The 20,733-nt window shown below is 40.6% G+C and overlaps 1 protein-coding gene across 6 annotated transcripts in view; it reads left to right on the forward strand.

Moving 5' to 3' along the window:
- The window catches only part of magi1b (membrane associated guanylate kinase, WW and PDZ domain containing 1b), a 500,813-nt gene that overhangs the window by 459,555 nt on the left and 20,525 nt on the right, over nt 1–20,733 (forward strand). For all 6 annotated transcript variants that reach the window (XM_070895208.1, XM_070895210.1, XM_070895209.1 and 3 more), the window contains 3 exons: nt 3,339–3,390; nt 13,860–14,003; nt 17,804–17,942. In XM_070895208.1, coding sequence (XP_070751309.1) covers nt 3,339–3,390; nt 13,860–14,003; nt 17,804–17,942 — 335 coding nt within the window. The remainder of the gene's footprint in view (nt 1–3,338; nt 3,391–13,859; nt 14,004–17,803; nt 17,943–20,733) is intronic.

Consider the following 20,733-nt stretch of genomic DNA (forward strand, 5'->3'; position numbering starts at 1 on the left):
CCATTAGTTTCTGGGGGCTAGAATTTCCCTAACCTGTTTTTCTGGCGCTGTTTTTGTCCGCCTCCAAGCGCGCCGAAAAAAGACGTCGGTATTCTGGCTGCTCCCCAGCCTCTCTTCGGTCGTGACGCAGCGTGGCCCAATGGATTGGAGGCGGAGTCAGGTCCCGGCGCTGAAAACAGTGCCAGGACCTCTGCACATGTGCGATAGAGTCTGCGTACATGTGCAATAGCACCTGGCAGGCTGTTTCTGCAAATGCGCATTGCAGGCTGTGTGGGAAGGGCCCAAAGCACGCTGTCCCTAGCCCTGGCCGAATGGGCTCACTCATCGGTGGCCCGCTGCCTTTCCTAAGGTAGGACTTCTATTTTTTATTATTTATTGATTGATTTTGGTGCTTTAGGTGCAGGGTTCCTTCTATTTTATTTTTAATTAATTGCTATTACTTTTTGTGCTTTGTTTGGTGCTTGGTGGTGCTTTAAATGTAGTTACTTGTACCGATTCCTTAAGTGGACACATACGCTGCCCTAAGTTAGTTTAGTACAACTTTTTTCTGGCCGAATTGGCAAAGATGGTGTAAGTGGCTGGGAACTTTTGAAAAAAAAACTGACCTAACAGCTCACTTACAGTGGCGCAAATTAAACGGCCATATTTGCAACTAAAAAGATACACCAGAAAAATTAACTTACACCAAAAAAACCAGTGCAACTCATGGGGAAATTTGGGGCCCTGGGTTAGAACAAAGAAAAATCTACATCTTCATCACTATCCAGTTCTACATCTTCATCACGATCCAGTGCCTTCTGTTTTTGCACAGACATGAGGGCTGAACTTCCTCCTGCCACTAAATGTACTCCCCTCTGATGAAGTTATCAGCAGGAGGAATTTCCCTACAGTGCTGAAGGCAGGCAATCTGCCTGCCGATAGGCAATATCTAGGGTTGCTCATGAAGAATAGGGATTTGGGTGAGTTGCCACAGGGCTGCCAATGGTCATGGAACTGACCCCCATCATAAGAACATAAGAAATAGGAACAGGAGTAGGTCATTTGGCCCCTCAAGCCTGCGCCGCCATTCATTAAGATCATGGCTGATCTGATCTTGGCCTCAACTCTACTTCCCTGCACACTCCCCATAACCGTTGACTCCACTATTGTTCAAACATCTGTCTATTTCTACCTAAATATATTCAATGACCCAGCCTTAATAGCATTCTCGGGGGTAGAGAATTCCAAAGATTCACAATCCTCTGAGAGAAGAAATTCCTCCTCATCTCCGTTTTAAATGTGCAACCCCTTATTCTGAATCTATGCCCCCTAGTTCTAGATTCGCCCATGAGGGGAAACATCCTCTCTGCATCTACCCTATCCAGCCCCCTCAGAATCTTGTACATTTTAATAAAATGACCTCTCATTCTTCTAAACTCCAATGAGTATAGGCTCAACCTGCTCAACCTTTCCTCATAAGACAACCCCTTCATCTCAGGAATCAACCTCGTGAACCTTCTCTGAACAGCCTCCAATGCAAGTATATCCCTCGTTAGGGTTACACCCTTGAGGCTGTAGTTCGGGTTCTTCATTGAAACACCTGTAAACTCATCCTTTGGCGTGGAAGCAAGTCATCCTCGTTTCGAGGGACTGCCTATGATGATCCCTCGTTAAAGAAGGAGAACAAAACTGTACGCGGTACTCCAGGTGTGGCCTCACCAATACCCTGCACAGTTGTAGCAAGACTTCCCTACTTTTATACTCCATTTCCCTTGCAATAAAGGCCAACATTCCATTTGCCTTCCGGATTACTTGCTGTACCTGCATGTGTTTCATCTACAAGAAGCCCCAGATCCTTCTGTACTGCAGTATTTTGTAATCTCTCCCCATTTAAATAATAATTTGCTCTTTTATTTTTCCTACTAAAGTGGATCGTCTCACATTTTCCCACATTATACTCCATCTGCCAAATTTTTTCCCACTCACTTAACCTACCTATATCCCTTTGCAGATTCTTTGCGTCCTCCTCACAACTTGCTTTCCCACATATCTTTATATCATCAGTAAATTTGGCTACATTACACTCAGTCCCTTAATATAGATTGTAAATAGTTGAGGACCCAGCACTGATCCCTGTGGCACCCCAATCGTTATAGTTTGGCAACCTGAAAATGACCCATTTATCCCGACTCTCTGTTTTCTGTTAGTCAATTCTCTATCCATACTAATATATTGCCCCCAACCTTGTGAGCTCTTATCTTGTGCAGTAACCTTTTATGTGGCACCTTATCGAATATTTTCTGGAAATTCAAATAAACTACATCCACTGGTTTCCATTTATCCACCCTGCTCGTTACATCCTCAAAGAACTCTATAACAAATTTGTCAAACATGATTTCCCTTTTATAAAACTATGCTGACTCTGTTTGACTGTATTATGATTTTCTAAATGTCCTGCTACTGCTTCCTTAATGATGGGCTCCAGCATTTTCCCAATGGCAGATGTTAGGCTAACTGGTCTAGTTTTCTGCTTTCTGTCTCCCTCCTTTTTTAAATAAGGGCGTTACATTTACGGTTTTCCAATCCGCTGGGACCCCTCCAGAATCCAGGGAATTTTGGCAGATTACAACCAATACATCCACTATCTCTGCAGTCACTTCTTTTAAGACCCTAGGATGCAGGCAATCAGGTCCAGGGGACCTGTCCACCTTTAGTCCATTAGCTTGCCTAATACTTTTTCTCTCGTGATAGTGATTGTTTTAAGTTCCCCACTCCCTATAGCTCCTTGATTATCTATTATTGGGATACTTTTAGTGTCCTCTACCATGAAGACCGATACAAAATATTTGTTCAAAGTCTCAGCCATTTCTCTGTTTCCCATTATTAATTCACCAGTCTCATCCTCGAAGGGATCAACGTTTGCTTTAGCCACTCGCTTCCTTTTTATTTACCTGTAGAAGCTCTTTCTATCTCTTTATATTTCTTGCTAGTTTACTCTCATAATCTATCTTCTCTCTCTTTATTATTTTTTCCATTGTCCTTTGCTGGTTTCTAAAAATGTCCCAATTCCCTAGCTTCCCACTAATCTTTGCAACATTGCCTCTGTTTTCAATTTGATACCATCCTCTGTCAGTACATTCGGGAGGGGGGGGGGAGGGGCAGGAAAGTGGTGTAAAAAAGGATAAAACTGGAAAAAAGTTGTGTTAATGCATAAGCACTTACCGTTTGATTTTACGTTATTCTGTAAAATTACCATTCAACAACTGATTTTTATTGCAGCATTTTAGCCCAGTGTGAATAAATTACTTGAAAACAAGAAGGAAAGCTCATCTGTATTTTTTTTCTCATTTTGTTTGAAGGAATAACACAAAACCAAAGCCAGATGTATCGTTTGATTACAAATCGGCTCAGGTAAGTGACAGTCTTGGGTTTATGTACTAGAAATAGATGCAGTGCCTAGTGTAGTGCCATTAGACCAGGGCCATTTACAGGAGGGGGAACACCTCTCAACATCAAGTTCACTGCTGCCATCCTTAACCTCGTACTTGCTGAGATCAGTAAAAGGTTTTGAGTGGGGGAAATTACTCATTTAAAAAGCTCTAATGTAATTTTATTGTCGCCTACACACTATTTCATCAGCGAGGAGGCTACTTGGCCAATGCCACTTTTGAACCAAGAACTAGGAAATACTAAAGTGGACTGGGTTAATTTGCTCTCTGGTGTTTCCTCCCTCTCCATGGGGGAATGTTGGCCTTCTGCTCAACACCCACTGCCTGCTTCACATCTGCCTCCACTTTGGTGGACGTTAGAGATTGAAAACTCTCGATGCGAGTCCAACTTTTTACCACCGTGCAGCACGGCATATTGGAGTACCAATATTTTATTCGACCAACATGTTACCGTACCTTGAGTCTTCAGTGTTTTGGTCATGTAGATAAGGTTGCTTCTGAGCATTACTTTTTGGCCTCAGCAATTAATTCCTGAATGAAAGAGGTTAGCTTAAATGTAGCTGGTTTAAACTATTTTCTAGAGTGTGACTTTCATCCAAACATACTGAGGATTTGAACGTGCAGTCATTAAGTTTAGGCGTACTGATGCACTATTATTGCAATTGAAGTGCTGAATGAAATAGATGCAAAGGATGAATAGCTTTTGTATCTCTTCACTTTGCAAAATTTGTTGAAATTCAGTGAATGATTTAAAAATACCAACATTTTTACAAATACAAAATGGTCAAATCATGCAGGACAGTGATAGCAGTTTCATTGAGAAACAAAAACATGTTCTGTCTGCGTTTCTATTTTGTTTTATCAGGTAATGATGCAAGAATTACATTAAATTTTACAGGACAGAAACAGGCCATTCGGTCCAACAGGTCTATGCCACTGTTTATGCTCCACACACACACACCTCCTCCCACCCTCTTCATCTCACTCTATCTGCATATCCTTCTATTCCTTTCTCCCTCAAGTACTTATCCAGCCTCCCCTTAAATGGTTCTATGCTGTTCTCCTGAACTACTCAATGTGGTAGTGAGTTCCACTTTCTCACCACTGTGTAAAGAAGTTTCTCCTCAGTTGCTTATTGAATCAACCCTATCAAATTCCTTCACTGATTACTGATTACCCTGCAGATTCATAATTTTAAAGAACTATTGCAGGTCATCTCTCAGTCTTTTCTAGAGAAAAGAGCCCCATCCTTTTCAGCCTTTCCTGACAGTTTTCTGATATTAATGAAACAATTGCAAATGGCCATTAATGTATTTTTTCAACACTCCCCTGAGGGCCTAGTAGTTAAAGGCACTGTGTAATACTGTACAGCATTAAATTCTTCAGGACAAAGTATCTCATGCTCAGTTTGTGATTTATCTTGATCACAACCAGAGCAGTAGTAGGGCTGGTATTAATGTGACTATCTCTGATTAGAAAGGGGAAAATTCCACTCACCCCCCCCACACCCATCCCAAATTATTATCCACTGATTCCCTGCTGGAAAATACATTGTGTGGATGTCAGATGGTGTCTAAATCAGACTCAGCTGTGATACCCTCAGTGGTCAAGAGCCACAGGACACCTGCCCCACCAGCAGCAGCCTCACTGGCACTGCACGGAGAGCCGGGCCACCAGAGAATGCATCGTGGGATGAAATGCTTTGTCAATACAATGGAGAGTTCCTTTGCCTACTGTTCAGGTGGCTGAGATTGAGGATTTTGGACAGCTGAAGATAGCTGAAGAAATTAATTATGAAGGTCCAGAAGAGGCAGGAGATATAAAGATGGAGCTGCAGAACTGAAATTGTCATAAACAGTTTAAAAGCAAAAAAAAAGGTTGCCAACACTGTCTAGACTCGCAAACAAGGAATGGCCATTTCAGAAACAGACTGCAGTCACAATGGCATCATAGACCATTGTCATTTAGGGATGAGGAGAAAGTTGAATGAAAATATTTTCTCCGGGATGTTTTTTTTTTGTTACGACTTAACGGACAGTAATATCATAACTATATCAAACTTAATTAGAGAAAACTGATCACCCTGCAGAAATAACAAAAGAAATCCAACTTCTGATACCTCCGTTAGCAGTTACACTGTGCAGTATGAAACAAGAAGGTCCCAGGTTTGTTCCTTCGCCTGTGCTGAGATAGTAATAGATCTCATTACATATCTCACTCGAGATGTTATAGTTGGCCCTGTATTTCTGCATGGAGAGGAGAAAAATAAGTCAGGGTTCCCACTCCTGATGACTATCAAGTGACCCCTGGTGGAGATGCATGGAAATCGGGTGGGAACTGCATTAGATGTAGCTGTGATGCTCCTAAGCCTAATTTCCTGCCAATGCTGACGGTATAGGAAAAGATTATCAGCATTTCTGTTCCCCTCCTACTCCAAACGTGGATTAAAGGAATAGCTTAGCAAATGTTTATTATCTCCTACTTTGCACATATATGTCTGATATCTCAAGAAGGGTTCCATCAAATTAATTAAGAAATTCTAATCTACTTACTATCATAACTGTCAAGATTTTTTTATAGGTAAACAATTTTAATAAAATATTTTCTTCATCTGTTGAAAATTTTTTGTGGTGAAATCACACCACAGGACAGGAAACTGGACCACGGGGTAACAAAGGCAAACTGTATTCCGAGTCTGAAAAAAAACATGTATTTTACACAAGGAGTCACTCGGTTTAAAGTACAGTTTTGACTATGTTGATTTTTCAATCAATTAAATTTTTTTGTATGCAACAACGAGCCAAATTTTTAAAAACTTCATTATTCTGTAGGAGGCATGTCGATACCACTGAGAATACCAGCCTCCAGATGTCTGCTATAACATCTCACTGAGGGGCTAGAGGTGGGCGTCAGACCAGAGAATCTGTCTAACTCATGTAACTGCCAAATTTATTTTTGTAAAGTCATCAGGATCAGCCCCCTTACTCGGAACAGGAGAGGCGGGGGGGCGGGGGGGAGGCCAAGGTATTATCACTGGTTCGGGGGGGTCCGAGGCAACCTCCCTCACAAAAAACAGCCAAAAAACATTCTAATTGAATGGCAAAGGCAGACACAGTCGAGGCACCTGCACTATTGCGTGCCCATGCCAGTTAACTGCCCTTCCGCTGAGCCCAGAAACACGGGAGGGCACATTCCTGGCATAACCACAGGAATGGTGGCCCCTGGATTTTCAATACTTATGCTTTAAATTCACATAGAGTAAAACTGACGTGAACTCAGACTTTGGGTCTGCTTTTATAAGGCCACATACGCAAAACGTTCTCAGTCACGTAGATAGGGAGCAGTTCATCTTTTATAGAGAAAAGTAGCTAAATGGGTTTAATGTCTACACTTGACTGGCATCCAACAAGTTGGAGAATATTAATTGAAAAGAATTGTGCATTCTTGTTTCTGAAATGCCATTCTCATAATAGATATTTTATTAGCATGGCTTTAATTACAATGTTAATCTTGTTGCAGTGTGATGCAATATATAAAAATGAAAGATTTAATTGGCTTTCCTAACGTATGGATCATGGCTTGTAATTTTTTAATAGTTCTGCATACCCAAGATTCTGCCTTTGAAAAGGCTGCGTTCCTTACTTTGACATTGCTCGTGGCAGAAGCTATTGTAATGCGTCTGCCAAATAGAAATGTTTGATGTTAATTAAAAGCAGAATACAACGCTGCAGGAGTGCCATTTTACAGGTGGGTGGCCTGAACAGGCTACAGCTGCAGTGTGAGCACATCCCTCAAACATCTAAAGAGATAGAAATCACAGTCCTGGAGGGAGATGAACTCGCTGCATTAGGGAATCACTTTATGATTAATTAACTTTAAAATAAATGTTTAAAAAAATATATATTTATTTTTATTAAGAATTGTGGTGCATCGAATTTATTTTTTTTGAACGAAGCAGAGAAGCATGCAACTCCTCCATTCGTACCCCATATTCCTGGGTCACACACCATACACATTCTATGTATCGGAGATGCTTGTCAAGCCTTAAATGCATCTATAAATGTAACTAGTAGAGTGGACAAGGGAGAACCAGTGGATGTGGTTTATTTGGACTTTCAAAAGGCTTTTGACAAGGTCCCACACGAGAGATTGGTGTGCAAAATTAAAGCACATGATATTAGGGGTAATATATTGACGTGGATAGAGAACTGGTTGGCAGACAGGAAGCAGAGAGTCGGGATAAACGGGTCCGTTTCAGAATGGCAGGCAGTGACTAGTGGAGTGCTGCAGGGCTCAGTGCTGGGATCCCAGCTATTTACAATATACATCAATGATTTAGAGGAAGGAATTGAGTGTAATATCTCCAAGCTTGCAGATGACATGAAGCTGGGTGGCAGTGTGAGCTGTGAGGAGGATGCTAAGAGGCTGCAGGGTGACTTGGACAGGCTAGATGAGTGGGAAAATGCATGGCAGATGCAGTATAATGTGGATAAATGTGTGGTAAAAACAGGGAGGCAGAATATTATCTGAATGGCGGCAGATTAGGAAAAGGGGAGGTGCAATGAGACCTGAGTGTCATGGTACATCAGTCATTGTATGTAGGCATGCAGATACAGCAGGCGGTGAAGAAGACAAATTGGCCTTCATAGCTAGGGGATTTGAGTATAGGAGCATACTGCAGTTGTACAGGGCCTTTGTGAGGTCTCATCTGGAATATTGTGTTCAGTTTTGGTCTCCTAATCTGAGGAAGGACGTTCTTGCTATTGAGGGAGTGCAGCGAAGGTTCACCAGACTGATTCCTGGAATGGCAGGACTGACATATGAGGAGAGACTGGATTGACTGGGCCTGTATTCACTGGAGTTTAGAAGGATGAGAGGGGATCTCATAGAAACATATAAAATTCTGACAGGACTGGACAGGTTAGATGCAGGAAGAATGTTCCCGATGTTGGGGAAGTCCAGAACCAGGGGACACAGTCTAAGGATAAGGGGTAAGCCATTTAGGACCAAGATGAGAAGAAACTTCTTCACTCAGAGAATTGTGAACCTGTGGAATTCTCTGCCACAGAAAGTTGTTGAGGCCAGTTCATTAGATATATTCAAGAGGGAGTTAGATATGGCCCTTATGGCTAAAGGGATCGAGGGGTATGGAGAGAAAGCAGGAAAGGGGTACTGAGGTGCATGATCAGCCATGATCTTATTGAATGGTGCAGGCTCGACGGGCCGAATGGCCTACTCCGGCACCTATTTTCTATGTTTCTATATTTTTGCGGCTCACTGTCTGCATGTGACTTTCCTCTCATTTTGTTTTCCCTCTATCATCCGGGCACGTTTCCTGCTTCAACTCAGTGACTCTCCACAGGTGAAATCAGAAACTTAGAAGCACCGGGATTAAATATATGTCATCACCACTGTAATCAATCATCATCATAGGCAGTCTCTCGGAATCGAGGAAGACTTGCTTCCACTCTTAAAATGAATCCTTAGGTGACTGAACAGTGCAATACGAGAACCACAGTCCCTGTCACAGGTGGGACAGATAGTAGTTCACATAGGCAGTTTCCACTATAAATGTAAACATAAAATTTTATAATGGAAAAACTTGTTTTAAGTATTGTGTGCAGACAAAAGATTTTTAATACATTATGCATTATTGTTAGAAATAACCTCTTTACAGCTATCTCTGGTCACTTTAAATAATCAGGTTCAAGTGCAAACCAATATGGTCGGTATATTGTGTTTAATCAGAGTTTAAGACAGAATATAACACATTAGTTATACAGCAAAAACATATGGCCGTGACAAGTAGCTGATGCCGATCCGATTGGACAGGCGGTTAGTACACGTGAGCAGTTCTCTGAGCGGTTTCTCTTCCTTTCATCGAGAGCCTATAGCTCTCTCCTCTGCCTGTGAGGACAGGCCCACAGGAGATTACTTTTATTCTATTTTTAAGGGTGGCCCTGAAATGGGATAATGACAAGACCTTTTGGCCTATAGAGGTTCCCCATAAAACTTAGTACCCAATGGGGCTTTGAGTTCTTTGTCTCAATTCTTGAAACAAAGCCCTCCTTAAAGATATCTCATGATCTTGTCCACATGTCTTTCCTGTTTATATTTTCTCAGGGTTTTTTTCATTGGAATTCATGTCTTATCTCCCTGGATCCTGTCCTCTCAGATACCATTAATACAAGGCCTAGCCCAGTACTCTTTCAACCATCGATCATTACCTTTCTTTAGGTCCTAGCAAATTACTCCGCTCTAAGATATTGTTTATATTAACTTACCAACTTCCTTCAATTCTAAGTGTTTCTATAACATGTTAACTTTTACTGTCCTTTAAGATTCTATGTAATTCTATGTAAGTCTTGCATCATTACCTTATAAAACAAAATAAAAACTCAGCCAGAACATTTTTTTGTTTCTCAAGCAGTTCTGTTAAGCTAACTCCAACTCCTACCGTAGCATTATAACTTGATAAGGGATTAAGGGGTTATGGGGAGAGGGCAGGGAAGTGGACCTGATTCCATGATCGGATCATAGAAACATAGAAAATAGGTGCAGGAGTAGGCCATTCGGCCCTTCGAGCCTACACCACCATTCAATAAGATCATGACGAATCATTCACCTGAGTACTCCTTTCCTGCTTTCTCTCCATACCCTTTGATCCCTTTAGCCGTAAAGGCCATATGTAACTCCCTCTTGAATATATCTAATGAACTGGCATCAACAACTCTCTGCGGTAGAGAATTCCACAGGTTAACAACTCTGAGTGAAGAAGTTTCTCCTGATCTCAGTCCTAAATGGCTTACCCCTTATCCTTAGACTGTGTCCCCTGATTCTGGACTTCCCCAACATCGGGAACATTCTTCCTGCATCTAACCTGTCCAGTTCCATCAGAATTTGATATGTTTCTATGAGATCCCCTTTCATTCTTCTAAACTCCAGTGAATACAGGCCCAGTCGATCCAGTCTCTCCTCATATATCAGTCCTGCCATCCCGGGAATCAGTCTGGTGAACCTTCGTTGCACTCCCTCAATAGCAAGAACGTCCTTCCTCAGATTAGGAGATCAAAACTGAACACAATATTCCAGGTGAAGCCTCACCAAGGCCCTGTACAACTGCATTAAGACCTCCCTGCTCCTATACTCAAATCCCCTAGCTATGAAGGCCAACATGCCATTTACCTTCTTCACCGTCTGCTGTACCTGCATGCCAACTTTCAATAACTGATGTACCATGATACCCAGGTCTCGTTGCACCTCCCCTTTTCCTAATTTGCCACCATTCAGATAATCTGCCGCCTTGTTTTTGCCCCCAAAGTGGATAACCTCACATTTATCCACATTATACTGCATCTGCCATGCATTTGCCCACTCACCTAACCTGTCCAAGTCGCCCTGTAGCCTCTTAGCATCCTCCTCACAGCTCTCACCATCACCCAGCTTAGTGTCATCTGCAAACTTGGAGATATTATACTCAATTCCTTCATCTAAATCATTGATGTGTATTGTAAATAGCTGGGATCCCAGCACTGAGCCCTGCGGCACCCCACTAGTCACTGCCTGCCATTCTGAGAAGGATCCGTTTATACCTACTCCCTGCTTCCTGTCTGCCAACCAGTTCTCTATCCACATCAATACATTACCCCAATACCATGTGCTTTAATTTTGCACACTAATCTCTTGTGTGGGACCTTGTCAAAAGCCTTTTCAAAGTCCAAATACACCATGTCCACTCTACTAGTTACATCCTCAAAACATTCTGGAAGATTTGTCAAGCATGATTTCTCTTTCATAAATCCATGCTGACTTGGACCGATCCTGTCACTGCTTTCCAAATGCGCTGCTATTACATCTTTAATAATTGATTCCAACATTTTCCCCACTACTGATACCGGTCTATAATTACCCATTTTCTCCCTTCCTACTTTTTAAAAATGTGGTGTTGCATTAGCTACCCTCCAATCCATAGGAACTGATCCAGAGTCGATGGACTGTTGGAAAATGACCACCAATGCATCCACTATTTCTAGGACCACTTTCTTAAGTACTCTGGGATGCAGACTATCAGGCCCTGGGAATTTATCAGCCTTCAATCCCACCAATTTCCCTAACACAATTTCCTGACTAATAAGGATTTCCTTCAGTTCCTCCTTTTCACTAGACCCTCGGTTCCCTAGTATTTCCAGAAGGTTATTTGTGTCTTCCTTCGTGAAGACAGAACCAAAGTATTTGTTCAATTGGTCTGCCATTTCTTTGTTCCCCATTATAAATTCACCTGAATCTGACTGCAAGGGACCTACGTTTGTCTTCACTAATCTTTTTCTCTTCGCATATCTAAAGAAGCTTTTGCAGTCAGTTTTTATGTTCCCAGCGAGCTTCCTCTCATACTCTATTTTCCCCCTCCTAATTAAACCCTTTGTCCTCCTCTGCTGTATTACAAAATTCTCCTAGTCGTCAGGTTTGCTGCTTTTTCTAGACAATTTATATGCCTCTTCCTTGGATTTAACACTATCCCTAATTTCCCTTGTTAGCCACACTTGAGCCACCTTCCCCGTTTTATTTTTACACCAGACAGGAATGTACAATTCTTGAAGTTCATCCATGTGATCTTTAAATGTCTGCCATTGCCTATCCACCGTCAACCCTTTAAGTATCATTCGCCAGTCTATTCTAGCCAATTCACGTCTCATACCATCGAAGTTACCTTTCCTTAAGTTCAGGACCCTAGTCTCTGAATTAACTGTGTCACTCTCCATCTTAATAAAGAATTCTACCGTATTATGGTCACTCTTCCCCAAGGGGTCTTGCACAACAAGATTGCTAGTTAGTCCTTTCTCATTACACATCTCCCAGTCTAGGATGGCCAGCCCTCTAGTTGGTTCCTTGACATATTGATTGAGAAAACCATCCCTAATACACTCCAGGAAATCCTCCTCCACCGTATTGGTACCAGTTTGCTTAGCCCAATCTATATGTAGATTAAAGTCGCCCATGATAACTGCTGTACCTTTATTGCATGCATTCTTAATTTCTTGCTTGATGCTGTCCCAACCGCATTACTACTGTTTGCTGGTCTGTATACAACTCCCACTAGCGTTTTCTGCCCTTTGGTATTCCGCAGCTCTACCCATACAGATTCCACATCATCCAAGCTAATGTCCTTCCTTACTATTGCGTTACTTTCCTCTTTAACCATCAATGCTACCCCACCTCCTTTTCCTTTGTGTCTATCCTTCCTGAATGTTGAATTATCCTGGATGTTGAGTTCCCAGCCTTGGTCACCCTGGAGACATGTCTCCGTAATCCCAATTATATCATATTCGTTAATAGCAGCCTGCGCAGTTAATTCGTCCGCCTTATTACGAATACTCCTCGCATTGAGGCACAGAGCCTTCAGGCTTGTCTTTTTAACACACTTGGTCACTTTAGAATTTTGATGTAATGTGGCCCTTTTTGATTTTTGCCTTGGGTTTCTCAGCCATGATCGTATGAAATGGTGGAGTAGGCTCGAGGGGCCGTATGGCCTACTCCTCCTATTTCTTATGTTTTTATAGAGCTTAGTTGGTTAAATTAAAGATATATAACCAAAGTTGAAGTCTCAACTTGAAAACAACAGAGAATTGTATATGGTTGTCATAGTGCAGAATGATATAATATCAGCAGGGAACCAAAACATTAGCACTTCTAAGCATCTATCAAGTCTGAGGAGACTTGTTGTCTCCAACTTTTATACCATCATGTAAACACGGCATTCTTCGTATCACAGTTTTAGTTGCATAACGAAATGTTTTTTAGGTATCCCTAGTTTCTAACATTATGCAGTTAGGCAAGGAGTGAGAATGGTGTGCAAATAGAGAAGATTTATATCTGTAGGAGTGAATAATTCTAGATGATCGCCAAGATACCAGAGATTCTTGTCTGTAGAAGAAAATCATGTTTACAATTTGTGATGGGATAATAGTCCCTGCTCTTGGTTTCAATTAGTTGTCTGGGCAGGAAGATAGCTTGACTGAAAAACCAACGGAGAATGGAGAGCAAAGGAAAATTAATTCCAGCCCAGAAAATTCCATGGAGGTTTTACTAAAGCAGGAATTCAGCAAATCCTGGAGCAAACTGAGGAGACCTGGAGACGTTGAGTTTTCCCCGTTTCTCCGAATTTCCGGTTGCCTGGGACAGGGAAGAGTTGCTGGGTCCCAATAACTTGAGGGTCCCAATAACTTGATGGTGTTAATCTGCAGAATTCCCGCAGGCCTGGATTGCTCCTTTTTTAAATTAATCGGGCGTGTTTTCAAAGTGAGCGGCACTCATTTGCCTAGCCTTTGTAATGTAAATTTGTTTTTGTGAATGTTTTCATGATCTCAGAATTCAGGAACACGTCTCTCTCTAATTTACCGCAATCATTGTTCCAACACGATTTGTATCTTAAAGGAACCTGAACTGTACACTGTGGAGTTGGATAAGGGACCAAAGGGTTTTGGATTCAGTCTTCGTGGTGGGCGTGAATACAACATGGATCTGTATGTACTTCGCTTAGCTGAAGATGGTGCTGCCATAAGAAATGGTAAAATGAAGGTGCGTAGATTTAATGCAGTCTCAAAGAACAGATGGTGCATTTATTTATTATTAGATACCAGAACAGATGATTATAGTCTATCCTTAAAAAATGCTGCCAAGCTTATGGGGTTTGATAACTCTTTTGCAAAAATTAAAAAATGCAGGTTCAAGAGAGGGATGAAGCATGACCTCAGTTGATTGAGTATCATGTAAAGTTTTGAATTTAGCTTAAGATTAAATATTCTGGTTTGTGAAGTAGAGTAATTTAATGTGATTGAAAGATGATATGACTTCCAAATGAGTTTACAAACTCAAATATTAAAGAAATTGAATGACCAGGAAAGGCTAGGAATTTATCAGGTTACACAGGTGTCACTCCAAGTAAAGCCTAGATGCTTCTCACGAGTTCTGATTTTTCTGTTTAACTTAAGGTGAATAATCTACAATGATCTGAGTCTGCAATGGGACAACCTGGTTAGCAATGTAAATATAAGTTAGCTTTAGTTTTCAAGTCAAAAAGTTTTGGAACAATGACATTTGCCCTTCCCTACAGTGATACTGTAACTAACCTGTCCTACTCAATTAGAATTGCTCTCATCACTATAATTTCACTTTTTTTGAAGATTATTAGTGCATGCACGATGAGCCAATAATGAATAGGATGACGTACATACTGAGTGACTTTTGATCCTTCCCTTTGGCTTGAGGTGAAGATGTATATTTGGTTTGTAGTTTGCAAACCAAATATAGCTTCAAGACTGTTTATAGCAATTGGATTCCTTTTAAGTAATTCATTTACTTTTGCAATAAGATGCTTCCTCATTTTCACTTGCCTTGATTGCAATGGCAAATCATAAATATTAATAAGAAAGAAAACATTGAATTAAGCATGCAGGTCAGAAATGTTAAACTGCTATAATAACGGACAGCAACACATGAAAGGTTCAAATACAATGTCCTGAAATGATTACACGAGCAGATTAGCAACTATTTCAATAAAGTACAGTGTTGAGATTGATCTCCTTGTCTCAGTTTGTGTCTTATTTGCCAGTCTTTTACAGCTGAGCCTTTTTTGTTTTTTTTCGGGTCGTTGTAGTTATATGGGTGGGAGAAGATTGCCTCTGTGTGCTTTGTGTAAGAAAATCATAAATCTCGCTTATTATTTCAATACCCGTAGCACATAGACATTACTTTGAGGCAATACTGTTTCAGTTCATTTTGCCGGTAATTATTTCTACATCAGGAAATTTTAAAAATATAGGTTCAGTACACCCTTTTTGGAATCTTCTCGTGGGAAACTGATGGCATTGGCTCAGTTTTACACCCCACCCAATTTTACTTTCCACTGAAGATAGGTTGATATTCCCTCCCCCTGCCCCCCCCTCCCCCCCATTTAGTGCTATCTTTTTATAACTGAAATTGGTATTTATACAGATAAGATCCTCTTTAAATTATTGAGATTCTAGTAATATTTCAATAATGCACTCCAAAATGCAACAGGTTACAGGGTTTTTCAAAAGTTTGTTCCAAAAATTCTACGCATAATATTCTTTCCTTCTGGCTGGTTCTTTAATTATAACTATACATGATAGAGACTGAGCAGGAAACCATTTTCACAGATGCTACATGAAAGAAAAGCTGTGCACATTCGGACATCTGAAAAAGTTTGTAACTCCTTGAAAGCTCAACGTTTTTTCAGTTTACACATATGTTGGTCTTGTCTCATCTCTTCTCATTTCCACCAATGCTGGATTTCAGAATACACAGATCCATGCAATATTCTAATTCATGACATTCCTGGCCCCAAATTTTGCTATATAATTATTGCTGCAATCCACAGAGGGTTCAGTAATCACTGTTAGAATATTTTTAGAGGGAAAATCTGGACTGAAGCTAAAGGGCTGTTGAGATATAAGTGCCTGATCTAATCCAATTTAGCATTCTCTATTCTCATGGTGTCTTGAAATGATCAACTTTGTTTCACGATGTAATTTTTGGCATCTAATAAAATTACAAGCTTCATCAAGTTGTGATTGTATTTTCCAGGGGTTCCTGTGACAGTCAGGCAGATAGACACAGCTTATTTCAATTATCCCCCTGTCGGTTTTCCAGCTGGTGATGTGACTTAATAATTGCATGCAGATTTTAATACACTTACATGTCATTTCATTCAATAAGGCACATGTTATTTTTCAACAAATACTTAAGAATGCAATGACACATCAGCTGCAATTCTTCTGTACACCACCCAATTTGTTGAAGTTATTTGTGCTCGTGAATTACTGTTTAAGAATCGGCCACCTACTTTTAAGTGCAAAACAGCCTGCGTTACTGAGCCGTAAAGACTTGGGAGGTCCCAGGTTCAATTCCTGCTCTGTGTGGAATGAGCTTGTCTCAGTCTGAGCAGTGATAGGGTTGTTACAATTTGACCTCAGTATCCCTGGACTGTGGAGAGGAAAAAAAATCAGCTAGGGTTTCTGCTTTTGATCTTGCTGGAAAGCAGAGTGTGTAAAAGCAAGCTGTGGTCTTTATCCTTTACGCTCAGCTTGGGCTAATAAGTGGCAAGTAATATTCACGCCACACAAGTGCCAGGCAATGACCATTTCTAACAAGCGAGAGTCTAACCACCTCCCCTTGACATGCAATGGCATTACTATCGCCGAATCCACATCCTGGGGTTCACCACTGACCGGAAACTTAACTGGACCAGCCACATATATACTGTGGCCACAAGAGCAGGTCAGAGGCTGGGTATTCTGTGGCGAGTGTCTCACTTCCTGACTCACTAAAGCCTTTCCACCATCTACAAGGCACAAGTCATTGGTGTGATGGATTACTCTCCACTTGCCTGGATGAGTGCGGCTCGAACAACACTCGGGAAGCTCAACACCACCCAGGACAAAGCAGCCAACGATTGGCACCCCACTCACCACCTTAAACATTCACACCCTCCACCCCCAATGCACCCCGGCTGCAGTGTGTACCATCTACAAGGTGCACTGCAGCAACTTGCTGAGGCTTCTTCGACAGCACCTCCCAAACCCGCGACCTCTACCACCTAGAAGGACAAGGGCAGCAAGTGCATGGGAACACCATCACCTGCAAGTTCCCCTCCGAGTTATAAATCATCCTAACTTGGAAATATATCGCCGTTCCTTCATCGTCGCTGGGTCAAAATCCTAGAATTTCCTCCCTAACAGCATTATGGGAGCAACTTCACCACATGGACTGCAGCGGTTCAAGAAGGTGCTTCCCCACCCCCTTCTCAAGGGCAATTAGGAATGGGCAATAAAAATGATACTCACTGTTGTAAAAATGGCCACTTGAGAAAGCTACCACATGGCACCTGCTGCCTGAGGAACCTTAACCCAGTATGACTCATGAACATAAGAAATAGGAGCAGGAGTAGGCCATTTAGCCCCTCGAGCCTGCTCCACCATGGCTTATCTGATCATGGACTCGGCTCCACTTCCCTGCCAGCTCCCCATAACCCTTTATTCCCTTATCGCTCAAAAATCTGTCTATCTCCGCCTTAAATATATTCAATGACCCAGCCTTCACAGCTCTGGGGCAGAGAATTCCACAGATTTATAATCCTCTGAGAGAAGAAATTCCTCCTCATCTCAGTTTTAAATGGGCGACCCTTTATTCTGAAACTATGCCTCCTCAGCAGCTTTATAAGAAACGAGGAGAAAATTGGAAGAGGGAATAAAAAAATATTTGACCAATATGGAAATATCTGACATGATTATTCTCAAAGGTCCCCTTGTGCTGCTCTTGTGAAATCTTATTTATATTTATGATTATCTCCTCCTTAGGTTGGAGATGAAATTCTGGAGATCAATGGAGAAACGACCAAGAACATGAAGCATTCTCGTGCTATAGAACTGATTAAAAATGGTGGTCGAAGAGTCTGCCTATTTCTGAAACGTGGAAATGGTTATGTGCCAGAATATGGTGGGTTGCCCTATGAAAATGTTACTTTCTCCCATACTGTCACACAATGAGTGATTTTTTTTTTGTTCTCTCTCTCGTATTTTCTGTTAAGATCTGGGAATTTTTTTCTTCTTTTCACAAATGTCTTACGCTTCTGTACAGTTTTTGGTTCTAATCTGCTGGTACTAATTCTGCACATTTGCTGTTTTGCTTTAGAATGGTCTGGAGTAAATATAAGGATACATAACAGAGTAGTCAGGACAACATCTCTTTTACACCTAAAAATATTTTAATGTATTAAATTCTCTGTAGTTCAATTGCTTACTGAGTATACAACTGTAAAATCGAATGTAATTAGTTAAATAGAAATGAAACCGCAATCTGAGTTTACATCATGTGGCCAAAACTTGAATACAAGTGTTCTAATATTTATTAATTTAACTTATCATTATTATGTATAGCGTTTGAAAACATCATTTTATAACCATTCTTTTAGTTATGGACATTTAGCTTTTCATTAACAGCACTGAACAATCTCAGTTACCTGTGGAAATTTTGCATAAATACAGATTAGTTTTACACTTGCATTCTGCAGTATCCATACTCCAGACCCTTTCTAAGGGATATTTTCTCTTTAACAAGTTGATTTACCCAAACAAAATAACTTCAGATCCTCTTTATGACTTGTTTAATGCCTTGCTGCTTCTTTGAAAGGTTTATGAAGTTTTGCAGGAAAATATGAAGCTGAATTTGAACAGCTAAATCTACTAACATCTTTCTTGAATCCAAATTAATGGGATTATATATTATTTTAAAAAATATATAGTTACCAAAAATAGAATTCTGAACTTCCTGAGCTTTTGAATTTTTTGATCTCCATCAAAATAATGGGTCTCATCTATCTGTAAGGGTATATATTTTTGTAACAAGTTCTGTAATTACTTTTAATACGATACATAACTTTCCATGGATTTAAATGTAGAATTTGTAAATATTTAAATGAGTCATTGTTTACATGCCATTTTGATTTGTTGTATTGTGATAAAAAAAATGGAATGAATTTCCCAGTAGAATTTCCTGGTGCTCTTTTTGCTGTATTCTTTGGTCCTGCAACTGCTGTCTTTGCAGTCTAATTGTTTTTGCCTGGACAATCTGACTGGAACAATAATAAACATCTTTCCATGATCAACAGAGTGATCAATCCTGTTGCTGCTTACTAATAGGGAATCTAAACCTATCTTCTGCTCTTTTTCTTTCTCGTCTTTCCTGGGTGCTGGGCTCTTCGTTCTGCCCTCAGCGATGATACCTCCTAATCTCTCCTCATGCATAAGAAGCGACAAGCACGGGGAGTCTTGCTTCTACTTAATGGGCCCTAATCAAAATACGGTTGGTAGATAAATCAATATTTGCTGCTTCCATCTTGCTGCCTTATTTATAAAGGCTCATACTATGTTCCATTTATATCCATTCAGCCATATAGTATTCAGTATGCTTGCGTTCGTCAGGTTGCCAACTGATCATGCTAGCCAGACTCATTTGCCTACATTTGTGGGACACAAGCTCTTTTACAGAGATTGCTCTGATGTTTTCGTAGTTGCTATAATGCTGTCTTTTCACAAAGATGCAACATTCCATAACATAATTGGTTCCACGAGCTAAAATTAATGGTGTTTTTTGTTTTCATGATAACACAAGCAGTTGCCTCAAGACTTTATTTTAAAAGGTAAACATTCAAAATAAAATTCTGAAGGAGAAGGAAGCATAGAATTGATGAAGGCTTTTCATTTTCAAATCTTGCTTCCTTTTGAAAACTTGAAAAGCACATCCATTGTGCATATCACTTTATTATGCTTTAGCGAGTATCGCTGGAACTTCCACCAAAGGTAGGGGTGCATAACGGGTGATCAGCAGCTGTTATAAGCCTTGCCTGATTTTTTTTTTCTATTTGAAGTTTATAGAAAGAAATCGAGCAGGGTGTATACGGGGTGCCAATCTGATGCCTGTTATTCACGTTTGCTGAAGTTGGTTCCTAATCTAAAGTTGTGGTAAAGTGTCACACTTGAATATCATGCCTAGTCCCATCATTCATACCGAACAGCAAGGCATTTTGCCACAAATAGTTTATGCTTTGTGTCATTTATTTTATACAGCCCCGTTCATTGATTAAGATATACAGACCTGAATTTTGATGATTTTGCCAACCACAAGATGTGAAGCTCAAATTGTTATATTGCAGTACAGAAGTTTGTTGTTTGTGGTTGCATTGGGTTCTTATTTTGGCATACTGAATTGCAAGCCTTCAGACTAACATATGAGCAGCTTCATTAATTTCTGACACAGTGCACCACATTAAGTTCCCGATGCCCGAAACCCTGTGTTTGATCTTGTGGTATTAAGTACCTTTAAACATTTCTTGCGACACACCATACACACTGTTAATAGTTTTGACTGCATACCTCAGTGTTTAATCTTTATCAAAATTGGGATTTTTTTTAAACATGTGGCTTCTATACTGCAACATAATCCGAGCTCAGCTCCATCTCATAACATTAAAAGTGTTTTCCTACAGAAAGGGGACAAAAATCTCTGCCATTACAAGGTGTCGAACTTGACGTAATGTGTTCGGAGCTTGGATGGGGAGTATGTATGATTGACACATCTCATGTAAAGTGGAATTGGATTCCTCACACGTGCATGAAAGAAGAGGCTGGATCACAGAAATGATATCACATCAGTGATTCTATCATTTGACAAATTAGAAAGGTGTATATCTCACGAGGACTGTATGTGAGTTAAGAGGAACAGCACACCA

This window comes from Pristiophorus japonicus, chromosome 12 (genome assembly GCF_044704955.1).
Source record: "Pristiophorus japonicus isolate sPriJap1 chromosome 12, sPriJap1.hap1, whole genome shotgun sequence".
Classification (NCBI taxonomy): domain Eukaryota; kingdom Metazoa; phylum Chordata; class Chondrichthyes; family Pristiophoridae; genus Pristiophorus; species Pristiophorus japonicus.